We start from the raw sequence: 12,648 nt of genomic DNA, 5'->3' as shown, positions 1-12,648 counted from the left end.
GACTCACAGTCGGAAGCCGACTGACCGGTTACTTCAGGTTTCCCGCGCCTTTTCGCTGGGCTCCGGCCCCGCCCGCTTTTCTTGTGGGCGGGCCGTTCCCTCCCTCTGGGCTCTCCCCGCCCTCCTGGTTCGCCCCGCCCCCTGCTCCCCGGGGTGCTTGCCCTACAATGGCATTTCTCCAGACGGCCGCTCTGATTGGCTTTCCGCCCCTCGCTCGCGCGCCCCTCCCCCTTTCGGTTCTCCTTCTCATTCTCCTCCCTCCCCCCCCCCCCTTACGCGCACTTGTCAGTTCTAGCACTTCCCCCCTGTTCCCGCCGGGAGCATCTTCGCCCCGCCTCCTTCTCTCCGCTCGGCTCCATTTTGGGGCGCACAGGGCGGCGGGCTAACCCCAACTGCCTCGGACTCCTCCGCGGCGCCCCTGGCCTCCTCGACCAACCCACCCCAAAAGGATTTTGCTCGTTCCTGTCCCTCCGTAGGCGGGTCGGGATTCAGGGACTGGGGAGGCGTGTCGCCTTTCTGCGTATCTTTAGGCTCAGTAGCGCCGTCACCGTCTGGGGGGTGCAGAGTTTGTGTAGCTGCCCCGACTCCCAGTTTCGGGGTAGCCCACAAACAGTTCTTTGCTGCCTTCCAGGTCTCCTGCTCTTGCATGGCCTTGCACAGGGCCTGTACGACTTTCCCCCACAACTTAAGGTATTTCCCACAACCCGAGGACATCGTCTCCTCGGCTAACACTTCAGTGCATTTATCCCACACCTCAGGGTGGAGAATATCCACTGGCTGGTCAATGACCCCAGTTTGTAAAAGCCTCGCGACTGCGAGAGTAAAATCTTTGGGCTTACAATCAATACCCCACTGCTTATGTAACTGAGATACGACCTTCACAAGGGTTTCCATCCTCCTTGTTGGTCCGGGAGCGTCCTCCCCGCCGAGCTGGTCCAGCCGCTCCGGCCGCCGTTCACCTGTCCATACGATTCCCGGGTTTCAGCACCACTTGTTGCCTTCGTTGGCGTGGCGACCTGGTTCAGGAACGGCACGGCGACCAACCCCAGGCCGCTCGGGCCATCAGCTCACGGACACCAATGTGGTGGATGGCAAATGGCGTTTCTTGGCGAGTAACACGGCGTTATATAGCCTGGGTTTACAACGTCACGTCCGTCTGCTTACGACCTAGGCTAGGCCCTATTGGCTACTCGGAGGGGGGTCTTATCTTTTCGTACAGTGCGACATCTTCCGATCGCCAGACCCCAACTACCTACAGGAAGAGAAAAACAAACGATGGCCAAACATCACCTGGGGGCAATGTGGAGGCAGTGTTCTCACAGGAGAAGGGATAATTGGTACATAAATCCTGAAAGATACAGCAAGGCCATGAGAGGCCCAAGGAAGCCCAAACAAGCAAGATAAGAAGAAGCTGGAATTAACAAAGTTAAAGAGAACTGTGGTCTGTTGGCAAGCTTTCGAGGTCAAGTTCTCACACCTGTGCTTACCTGATTATATGGTAGTCACTAAGGGTCTTCAAGACATGTATCCAATCATAATATGCCAAACCACTGTAAGTGCATGTAAGAAATAGTATAGAAGGAGTTAAGGCTTTGTAATAAATGGCTTTGGTCTGATCATATTGATCTCTGACTGAGTCCATATATTTTCTGTGGCAACATGGCATCTGCCTGGCCTGACACAGCGTGGGCCTTGGTTGCCACCCTGTCAGCACTGAACCTCAGTGCTTTCTCTTCTGCCCCAAGGTCCTTCCCTTGCGGCTGCTGTCTGACTGTGCTGGGGTGGCCCCGTTCTGGTTTAGGGCTCTTGCAGCTTCTGCCAGCCCTGAGGGCTGTCTAGAAAGCACGACTACTCCCTGGGGGTGTCTGTGGAGCTCCTGAGCCTAAAGCTCTGCCAGTTCCTGAAGTGAAGGCGTAGGATCCGTCAGAAGAGGGTGAGCTTCCTGCCCCGCTGCATCTTGCCCCCATCTCTTCATGCCTACTCCCTCTTGGACTTCAGTCCTCCCGGCTTGGAGAAGAAGACTGCACAGAGCAGATCCCAGTATCGCAGTATCACAGTATGTTAGAGTCCAATCCCCCTGCCGGTGCAGGAACACCTAGATAAGGTTACACGGGAACGTGTCCAGGCGGGTTTTGAATGTCTCCAGAGAAGGAGACTCCACAACCTCCCTGGGCAGCCTGTTCCAGTGTTCCGTCACCCCAACTGAGAAGAATTTTCTCCTCAAGTTTAAGTGGAACCTCTTGTGTTCCAGTTTGTACCCATTGCCCCTTGTCCTATCATTGTTTGCCACTGAGAAGAGCTTGGCTCCATCCTCGTGACACTCCCCCTTTATATATTTATATACACTAATAAGGTCACCCCTCAGTCTCCTCTTCTCCAAACTATAGAGACCCAGCTCCCTCAGTCTTTCCTCATAAGGGAGATGCTCCACTCCCTTAATCATCTTAGTTGCCCCGCGCTGGACTCTCTCCAGCAGGTCCCTGCCCTTCTTGAACTGAGGGGCCCAGAACGGGACACAATATTCCAGATGAGGTCTCACCAGGGCAGAGTAGAGGGGAAGGAGGACCTCTCTCGACCTACTAACCACCCCCCTTCTAATACACCCCAGGATGCCATTGGCCTTCTTGGCCACAACGGCACAGTGTCGGCTCATGGTCACCCTGTCATCCACTAGGACCCCCAGGTCCCTCTCTCCTACACTGCTCTCTAACAGGTCGTTCCCCAACCTATACTGGAACCTGGGGTTGTTCCTGCCCAGATGCAGGACTCTACACTTTCCCGAGCGGGGCAGGGCAAGGAGCCCGGCCGCGGGGCAGCAGCTGCAGCAGCCGGGTGAGCAGCTGCCTGCGAAGGACCCGCTGCAGGACAAGGACACCACCGGCGGCTCCGAAGCTGCTGTGGCTGCCGACGTGGGGCAGCTGGTGGACAGGGTGCAAACCGACGAGAGCGGCAGCTCTGAGGTAGAGACTCTCCCCAGTCCCCTGGGTGCTCCCCCGCTGACGCGCCTCCTCCTCCAGGGGTGGCTCTTTGCCCTTGGCATCAGCTTCAGCGCTCCTGCACAGAGCTCAGCACGGGCAGGCAGGGCTGGATGCAGCCCTGCTGACATGGGTTTGTGTCATGGCTTCCACTGGGGCAGGGTGGGGACCAAGTTCCTGGTCTGTAGGGACCCTCCCGTGGGGCTCATGCCTGCCACCCTCCTCTCCTAGGACACGTCTGCCTACCAGGATGTCCTTGAGGAGATTAGCCAGACGAAGGAGGCGCAGTCTCGCATGCAAGGAGAAATCCGCATGATCCAGGAGGCGCTTGGCTTGGTGAGCTGCTGCTGCTGGAGGAAGCTGGCCTCTTGCTCCCCTCCCTGCATCACCCCGCATCTCCCTGCGGACCCTGTCCTCCGGCCTCGGCTGTCACCCAGTATCAAGGGCACTGGGAGGGAAGAGTGGGAAGGGTGCCCCGGGAGGGAAGAGTGGGAAGGGTGCATCAAAAGGGAAGCATGGGAGCTCAGCCCACCCTACCTGGAGCCCCGGGGAGGGCAGGAACGGGCAGCACTGCCTGCGGCTCAAGCTGCTGGCAGAGGTAACTGTGTGTGTCCACCCAAGTGGCGCTAAGGCGCTTCCTAACTAAACACCCATGAAAGTACCATGGGTGCTGGGAAGGAGGGTCAAGATCTACTGGTACAATACAGCAGCAGCCCCCCCGGCACAAGCCTGCCCAGCATCCATCTGTCTAGCGCCCAAGTTAATTTGCAGATGCTTCTGTCCAGTCCTGCTCCTGTGTCCTGACTGCCGTCCTTCTCCTTGCCCCACTTTAGGGGAACCTCCAGGTTGCTGCCGGCCGGCTGCCACGCCTTGGCAACCTAAGGACTCTGGCCAGTGATGTGGTATGGTTACAAGCACGCCAGATCCTGCTGCAGGACAGGAGATGGCTGCATCCCTGGGGGACCAGTGCAGGCGGTCCCTCTGCACTAGGGCATGGTCCCCAGCAGTGCTGGGTGTGAGGGTGGGCTGGGCCCACCATGCCCCAGGCTACATGGGTGGAGTAAACCCTTGATCCCTTCCTTCCCCAGCAAATGCTGAAGGAAAGACTGGGCCTGTACCCAAACCCGGAGGAGGTCAACAACATGGTGCACTGGGATGTGCTGGAGGATTGCCTGGTGGGAGGCAAAGGAGAACGAGGTAGAGATGGAGGAAGACCCAGAAGAGAACAAGAAGGAGACCGCTCTGCCACCACCAAGTCTCCCACTCCAGACGTGGACACGCCACATGGAGCAAGCTCAGTGCTGGCATTTAGAGAGAGCTCAGTGGGGCTGAAGGATCCAAGGACAGCTGTAAGGGTCCCTAAGCAGCAGGCAGGCATTCCCTCAGATCAGAGGAGGGATGCTAGCACCAGAGCGATGACGCAGACAGCGTCTCAGGACGTTCAGACCACCAGCCCGGGGACACAGCAAACACACCCGGAGTCCATGGGCACCCAGACCACCAGCCCGGGGACACAGCCAACAGAGCTGGTGTCCACGGGCACGCAGACCACCAGCCTGGAGACACAGCCAACAGAGCTGGTGTCCACGGACATGCAGACCATCAGCCTGGGGACACAGCCAACAGAGCTGGAGTCCACGGACATGCAGACCATCAGCCTGGGGACACAGCCAACAGAGCTGGAGTCCATGGGCACGCAGACCACCAGGCCGGGGACACAGCCAACAGAGCTGGTGTCCACAGACAGGCAGACCACCAGCCTGGGGACACAGCCAACACAGCCGGAGACCACAGGCACCGAGACCACCAGCCTGGGGACACAGCCGGAGTGTACCGTCCCTCAGACCACCATCTCAGGGGAGCAGCTCAGCACAGAGCTTCACCGGGCTGGCCCCCTTGCAGCAGGGACTCTCTTGCTGACAGCCCAGGGATTCGAGATCCCACTCGACGCTGATCCCAGCGCCACGTCCCACGTGCAAGAGCTGGCCTTGCCCTCGGGCTCCAGCAGTGCCTACCACAATGCCTACAAGTGCTACGTGGAGACGGTGGAGGCTCTCAAGCAGATTGGGCAGCTCAGACACCTCTATGCTGCCCTGAAGGAGCAGGTGGCCCAGCTAGAAGCCACCAGGTTGGAGCGGACTGAACTGGAGAAGCTGCGCCTGCTCCTCCAGGAGGGAGGTGGGAGCTCTGGGAGCCTTGTGGGGGGCGTTTGAAATGTTGGCTCTTGAGCTGGCTGTGCTCAGAGCCTTGCCCGCAGGGTGAGACCCCTTCACTGACAGTGTGTCCCCTCGGACCGTGTTGTTGTAGGCCAGGAGAGCATTGCCAACATGCTGGGTGACCTCCAGGCCCAGGTGTCACCCCTGCAGGGCGTGGCCAGGGACCTGCAGGAGGAGAAGGGGAAGGTAAGAAGTCCCCGAGGGAGATGCAGGGATGCTGGGAGAGTTGGGCACGGAGGAGGCAGCTGAAGAGCCCCTGTGCTGGGATGGCACAGGGGCCATGCCCTGACTCTGCCCCCACTGCCGTTCCCAGATCAGGAAGCTGGAGAGTGCCCTTGGCAAACTGGAGGCGGCCAGAGCCAGCTGGCAAACAGATCTCGACGAGCAACTCAGCCTGCCATTGGGGTAAAAGGACAGGGACAGGAGGGGGTTTCGTTCCCTGTGGGGCTGCGAGGGAGCCCAGGAGGGCTGGGAGCATCCCATGCTGGGGGGGTGAGGGATGCCCCCTGAGCAACTAAGCTTGTGAAGACTAAGCCTGCCTGTGCCCCCATCTCGCTGTCCAGGTCCACACCGCAGCAGGTCAAGCGGGACATGAAGGACCTGGCAGAGCATCAGCAAATAAGCAAGGCTGCACTGGATCAGTTGGTGACCCAGATGGCCGAGGAGGGGCAGGAGCAGGTGAGGCGTGGGGGGAGCTCCCACCACCCGCTGGCTCTTCGAGGTGCTCCTGGTGGGATTCCCAGCCACATCCTGTGGCTGGCTGGGACCACGGAACCTCCATGGCCCCTGGGATTGTTGGCTGCATCTGTCCCGTCTCAGAGGTGATTCCTCTTCCCCTTCTGCAGCTCAAAGAGGTGAGAGTGATGGAGAACACGGGGCAGGAGGAGGCGGTATGCCCCACGTGCAGCAGCGACACCAGCATGCGTTTGGGGAAGCTTCTGCGGTGCTATGAGAAGCTGCAGGGGCTGGTGGACTCCCTCATGTCGACGAAGGAGACGGGCAAGGTGATGCGGCAGCTGCCAGGGAAGAGCCAGGTCGGGAGATGGCAGCATGGGGGACCTGGGAGGGGGCTGCCAGAGCCATGCCCGGCTGTTTGTGCTTCGGTCTGATGTGGGGGAGGTCCTTGCTGCCCCCCGTATTGTCTTGTGAAGTCTGCAGCATAGAGGGAGATTCAAACCGTGCTGCAAATGTCCTGCCGGCACTGGGAGCCTATGGCCACTGGCCCAGTAAGCCAGGTCTGTCCCCATGGGGCAGCCTCCCCACCTTGCCTGGCACTACCTTGTTATTTTCCTCCCTGGAGCAGGACCAGGAGGAGCTGAAGCGCATCCAGGCTGCCGTGCTGCAGATGCAAGGGGAGTATGAAAAGCTCAACTCTGTCATGGGGAGCCTCCTGGAAGACAGTCGCCAGCAGCAGAAAGATATGGAGGTAGATGGCTGAAATCCCCATGGGTTAGAGAGCCTCCTGGAGGCAGAGCCCAGGCTGGGGACCGTAATTTGCCCTGTGGAGATGAAGAGTACCTTTCCCAGAGGCTTCTGCGTGGGGGGAGAAGCAGGGGTGCTCCTGCCACAATGTCATAGGATGCTTTCTGTGTTGGAAGGGTCTGTTGCAGTCCGTGGAGAGGCTGGAGAAGGAGAAGGCAGACAAGGACGACCTGGAGCTGGGAATGGATGAGGTACGGCCTCAAGGGGCCTAGAAGCACCAGCCAAGGGGGTCCTGGGCAGGGAGACAAACGCCCCTTCTTCCCTGGGAGCTTGGTGGGAGAGCTGGCCGGGGGGAGGGAGGATTTCTAGCCCAGCTGCAGGTCCCTCTGTCTCCCCCCATGTCCCTTGGGCTGGTGGGACCGACCCCATGGGGGTGATGGGGCGAGTGGGACCACGGAGCCGTGGGAGGAACACAGTGGTCCTGCAGGAGTGCTTTTGCCTCTGCCCCTGCAATGAGCTGACCCTGGCTGTTGCACCTCCATCCTTTCTCCACCGTTCTCCTGCCTTTCCCTGTTGCTAGAAAGCAGACAAAGACACCTTGGAAAGCAAAGTCAGCCGCGCCCAGTTTGAGGCGAGCCTGGAGCTGCTGAACGAGAGAAACCAGGAGGTGCTGAGCCGGCTGGCAGGCCAGGAGCAGGGGCTGCACGAGGTCCAGCAGCAGCTGCGGGAGGAGATGGCCTCCAAGGTGAGGGGCGGCTCATCACCGCTGCGCAAAAAATGGCACCTTCGGGGCTTGGTGGCCCAAGGTAGCATCCTCCTGAGGATTCCTGCTCCTGGCTTTTCCGTGGGGATGCAGTGTCCCATCCCGGAGCCGCTGGCTGAGGGAGTGTGTCTGTCTGCAGCTGGATCGCCTGGAGCTGGGGCCATTCCAGCAGGAGCTGGAGGAACGCTGGAAGAGCAGCCTCGAGCAGCTCAAGGAAAGGGCACCACCAATGGAAGCTGACGATGCAGCTGGGATTAGGAAGTGAGTGCGATAGGGACAGCACTCACCTTGTTCCCGCTTTGTCCTTGCCTGCATCCCCTGTTCCCACGGTGCTCTGGGTGCCTGTGGCAGTGGTTGCCACGGCTTTGGGGGTTCTTGGGTGCTGGCTCCCCTCTGCGGATTCTCCTGTGCCTAAGACGAGGTGCAGCTTTTTCCCAGGCGGGAGCCCTCAACCAAGCGCTTTCCCTCATCCTATCTCCTTTCTTCTGTAACCAGCCAGCAGGTTGGGACCTCGTTGGTGTTGGGGGGGGTGGGGGCATAAACCAGGCTGAAACCCAGGTTTCTGAACTCACCCAGCCCTTTCTCCCCTCCCCAGGCAGCTGCTGGTGGATTTCCAGTGCCTGTCTTGTGACAGCCAACTCAGCATGCGGGTGCCTGGCTCGTGAGTACCACCCAGCACAGGCGCATCAGGAGTCTGCATGGGTGGGATGGGGGGAGATGGGTGCTGGTGGTGCTGCAGACCAGGCATGGGGTTCGGGGTGTCCGCCTGCGAGGGTGCGATTGTGCCCAGCACCCTCCACAGGCCTGCCCGTCAGTGGGAGGATTAGGACCCCTCCCTGAGGGCAGCGGGTAGGGGATGTAGTGAGGTACAAGCCTGTGGGGTTTGGAGTGCTGCCACGAGCCCGGGTGGCTCATTTGTCCCCTGTCACCCACTGATGGCTCTTTCCCTCCCCAGGCCTATCCCGCCCATCCCATCCTTTCCACCGCTGGCCCTTCACGGCACTGGACAATCCCACCCTGTTCTAAAGATGGAGCAAATCCAGAGGTAGGGGACACGGGCCCCATCCCCACCCCTGGCGTGCGTGATGGCCCTGCCCCAGCAAGGGAGAGTCCTTCCCTGCGTCGGGGTAAAGTGCTCTGCTCCCTGGGCAGGGCAGGGGAGCAGAGATGTGCCACAGAGGCTCAGCTGTGCTTGCCCCAGTCTGGGGGGTTTTATAGCCTTGCCGCTGTGCTGCCCCGTCTCTCTCTCAGGGGCACTGAAGCCACATGTGCTGAGTTGTGTGCTGGGTGCTGAGTGTTCCCATACCCTATCCTGCAGGGAGCGGATGGCTGCATGCAGGTACCCCACCGTGCCACGGCAGTGTGGGGGCCAGCGTACCCTCACACCCCCAGTGCAGCGCAGCCTGCACGTCCAGCCGGTCCAGCCCAGCGCCCCACAGACACTCCAACCATCCACCCTGCTCCCCAGCAAGGTAGGGATGAAGAAAGAAGGGATCTGGTGGGGGTGACTGAGGTTGGGAGGGTGATGCTGAGCATCTGGGGGGAATCCATGCCTCAGTTTCCCCAAGAGAGACGGGTATAGAGGGTTGCTTGGGGATGCTGAATTCAGCCCCGTGCTTTAGCCAGCCCATTCTCTCCTCTCCAGCAGGACAAGATAGAGCTGCCGGGGCAGGACATCCAGGGCTGGCCCCTGCCCCTCAGCCCCAGGCACCACTGGCCCACTGGAACACAGGTCAGCCCCATCCCAGAGCCACCTTCTCCAAGGTACACCTGCCACCCACCCCTCCTGCCCCGCAGGATGGATGCAGCAACCCGGCAGCCGGGCAGGACTGCGGTCACCGGCTGAATCCCAGTGCCCTGGCACCCCAGCAGGCGAGGAAGTAGCTCCCAGCAGCAGCAATAAATGGTGATGCTCAGCAAAGCGCCTGTGTGGCCTGAAGTGGGGGAACCCTGGCTTGGGATCTGCCCTTGGCCTTTGGCCACGTGTCACTGAAGGACCTGAAAACAGCCCCTGGCCACCCCCCTGCTCCTCATCCCCAGGGGCTGAGCAGCCTGAGCTGCTGCACTCCCCCTGGCACCTCCATGAGCCCTGTGTGGGTCCGATGGCCCCTGCTAGGGGAGCCTGTGGCCCCAGAGTGGGGCTGGGGGAGCTGAGCAGTGCAGCAGCAGCAGCAACAGGAGGAGGATGCTCGGTTGCTGCTGAAGGTGACAGCAAATTGGCACCTGGGTGGGGAAGGGTGGTGGCGGCAGCACACGGTGAGGGACAGCTCTCAACTCCCTGCTAAAAGCAGGGAATTTGCCCGTATTGTTGCCCTTGCTTTCTGATTGTGACTATTGCAGTGCTATTGGTAAAGAGCACAGCGCAGGAAGGGGCTTCAGGGCTTCATGCTGGAGTTAGCTTCCTTGGTGTTTACGTCAAGGAAGGCAACACGTGTGGCTGTACCGCTTCTGGCATCCAATTTAGATCATACCTAGCCCTTAATTCATCAATAAGCCATGACATCAGCTAGCTGGGGCCAGCCAAGACTGTGGACATTTGGTGCCTCAAATTGCATAGGAGAGCTAACTCCCACCACAGATAGGGTGTGTGGACTTCTGAGGCTAGGGTTCAAGTCCACTGGCTTCAGAAGTCTACAGAATAAAAGCTTAACACTGCCCCGTTGAAGCCAAAGGGCTGTAGTCATCCGCCCATATGTGGCTGTTAAGAGACTGTGCTGTTGACTTCACTGTCTGTGTGGACCGTGCAACCAACAGTCTTCAATCCGAGACTGTAGACCCTTGAACTGTCCTGGAAGCCCTGCTATCAAGCTTAGATGTAGAAACATACACAGCAGTTACCTATAGTTAGGTGAGAGGAATGGCAGTACAGGTGTCTATGGGACTGTAAGACGGCTGTGATGAAGTGAGCATCAAGAGATGAGACAGAGGTTTGTGCTGAATGCACCAGGCTGCGTTAACCAAATGCCACAGTGCTGGGCCAGTGGCTGTGACAGGCACAGCCTTCACGATAACCTGTAAGTGTGAGGTATATAGGAATGATTCGTGTCAGCAACTTAGGTGCTCTTGTCGTCATTGTACTTTGGGTGGAATCCAAAATCCGTGAAATCATTGCATCGTGTGTAGAATGTATAAGAATGATCAGATTATGAGATGTTCCTGTCAATACAATGATGAAAGAGAAGAAGAAACAAAGAAATAATCCTTCCTAATCAAACGCTTTGTTACTTTAAGGGGTACTTTAACTACTCGAATGTCTCAAAGTAACTGTACGAGAAATGGAATTTAGGGGGCTGAGATGGTGGTTAAGCTTGTGACAGACATCCCCCGTTAACGTATTGCCAAGGAATTCAATAACTTTTCAAGAAGTTTCTTCACCCGAAGATAAGACTTGTTGCGTTCCCGTCTGGGAGGGTTTTGACCCCAGCTGCTTGTGTCGTGAGCAGTCTGGGGGCTGTGTTTCTGGTCCATGTTAACGGAGTTGGGCTATGGGAGCGCTGAACCAGGGGCTGGCGCGTTGTTTGAGAAGGGAATCGAGACCGCTCCTTGGCGCGGGTGGGCAGCAAGAGGAGACAAACTTCGTGCTTCTGTTTCTGACCGCCTTGCCCGAGAGCACAGAAGGGAATGCTTCCTTCAGGTGCTGCACGGCCGGCCCCATGGTTTGCTGCAGGCAGAGCGGAGCAGCCCCTTGCTGGCTGAGTGCCCTCTCCTCTCGTGCACAGGAGAGCAATGGCTTTCATCCAGACTGAGTTGGTGGAACATCCCGAAAGGGCAGCTTAGGGCAACCTGTTCGCAGGGCTGCTCAGTCTCTCGTGTCAGGGCACTGAAAACAAGCTCACATGTGCCTCCCAGCCAGGCCAGGGATGCTAGTTTCTGTGCTGGCCTTTTTGTTTTGTGAGTGTTGCATCATTCTTGTTCTGCAGGGGCAAGGCCCGTGAGGGTCTTGGTCCTCACTCGAACACTTTGTCTGCACTGCAAAGCCAGGCACCGTTTGTGGAGTTGCCTGGGGCTGCTGAGTTGTGGCAGAGTCTTTGTGGGGAAGGGGAGTTGGAAGAACATCTGCGGGTGTGCTCTCCAAAACACTGCCACTGACCCCGCCACCAAAGCATAGGAACGGCGACCAACCCCAGGCCGCTCAGGCCATCAGCTCACGGACACCAATGTGGTGTACGGCAAATGGCGTTTCTTGGCGAGTAACACGGCGTTATATAGCCTGGGTTTACAACGTCACGTCCGTCTGCTTACGACCTAGGCTAGGCCCTATTGGCTACTCGGAGGGGGGTCTTATCTTTCCGTACAGTGCGACATCTTCCGACCGCCAGACCCTAACTACCTACATTTCCCCCCTCCCTATGTTTAATTAAATAGGCTAATGTAAAAAGTAAAAAAGTAGAAAAGTAGAAAAGGGTACACATATACATATAAAAAATGTTACAGCATGAGGCACTTCAGGTTAGTGGTTAATGGCTTCGGGTAAGTGGTTAGTGAGGGGTAATTAAGGGGACGGGTTGTAAGTTGGGGCAAGTTGGGATAAGTGGCGGTAATACTGAGTAGATACATTCTTAAAGTAGTTGGTGGCTTTCTACAAACATGATGTTAACCTGTTCTAGCCGGCTGTTCACAAATGACACAAAGCGATTCAATATACAGGGTCCAAAGAGTAATACCAGCACGATCATTCTACTTGCCCTATAGTAACAAACCCCAAAATCAAAATCAGACAAAGGCATCGTAGCCCCCTCCCTTGGGGGCTATTTCGCTGTTGCCCAGGGTCCGCTGGTGTGGAGCTCCTGGGTACAGCCGCAATGGTTAGTGACTTGTCGCCCTCTCTTGTCACCAGGGCGTACGAGTTACGAGGGCTCTCGGTGAGCTAATCCTGTGAACAGAAACTCACAATTTTCATTAGTTTTATTCTGGAGGTCTGGTTTAATGGATTTAAGTGGGCACCACCTAACTCTGCCGTTTTTTCTAACAGCGGCATACCCTCGCCCTGTAAGGGCTAGCCTCTATCGTTGTTCCCATCCCCACCTCCATTCCCGTTTTATATCGAACGGGAGCATATCGTCTCTTCCGAAAACACCATCTGTGAGGGTGAAGACCATGGCAGAATTAAGCCCTTTATCTGCAATTGCCTTAACAATTGCTTGTACATCCTTAGGGTTTATTGGCGAGCGCACCCTCTGTCCCCCCGTCTGTCACCCGACCGGGAATGCTAGTTTGACTGATGGGGCCCAGTCGGCACACGAAATCTTTATTTCCTTCCAGTCCGTGAGAG

At 57.9% G+C, this 12,648-nt stretch overlaps 1 protein-coding gene across 1 annotated transcript; it reads left to right on the top strand.

The window, feature by feature from the left end:
• The first annotated feature begins 784 nt into the window (after positions 1-784).
• Positions 785-8,957, top strand: LOC133213889 (uncharacterized). Its single transcript, XM_061356488.1, has 17 exons — positions 785-797; positions 886-1,213; positions 2,759-2,960; positions 3,207-3,311; positions 3,809-3,877; positions 4,064-5,153; positions 5,283-5,377; positions 5,505-5,596; positions 5,755-5,869; positions 6,037-6,225; positions 6,495-6,617; positions 6,790-6,864; positions 7,194-7,358; positions 7,516-7,637; positions 7,972-8,037; positions 8,332-8,421; positions 8,695-8,957. The coding sequence occupies exons 1-17, from the start codon at positions 785-787 to the stop codon at positions 8,882-8,884; spliced, it is 3,129 nt and encodes a 1,042-aa protein (XP_061212472.1). The 3' UTR covers positions 8,885-8,957.
• The last annotated feature ends 3,691 nt before the right edge of the window (positions 8,958-12,648 follow it).

The sequence above is a fragment of the Neopsephotus bourkii genome, unplaced genomic scaffold (genome assembly GCF_033783945.1).
Source record: "Neopsephotus bourkii isolate Nb327-2 ecotype Australia unplaced genomic scaffold, CSIRO-AGI_Nbou_v1 NB_855, whole genome shotgun sequence".
Taxonomy (NCBI): domain Eukaryota; kingdom Metazoa; phylum Chordata; class Aves; order Psittaciformes; family Psittacidae; genus Neopsephotus; species Neopsephotus bourkii.
This window is presented reverse-complemented; position numbering and strand designations above follow the sequence as displayed.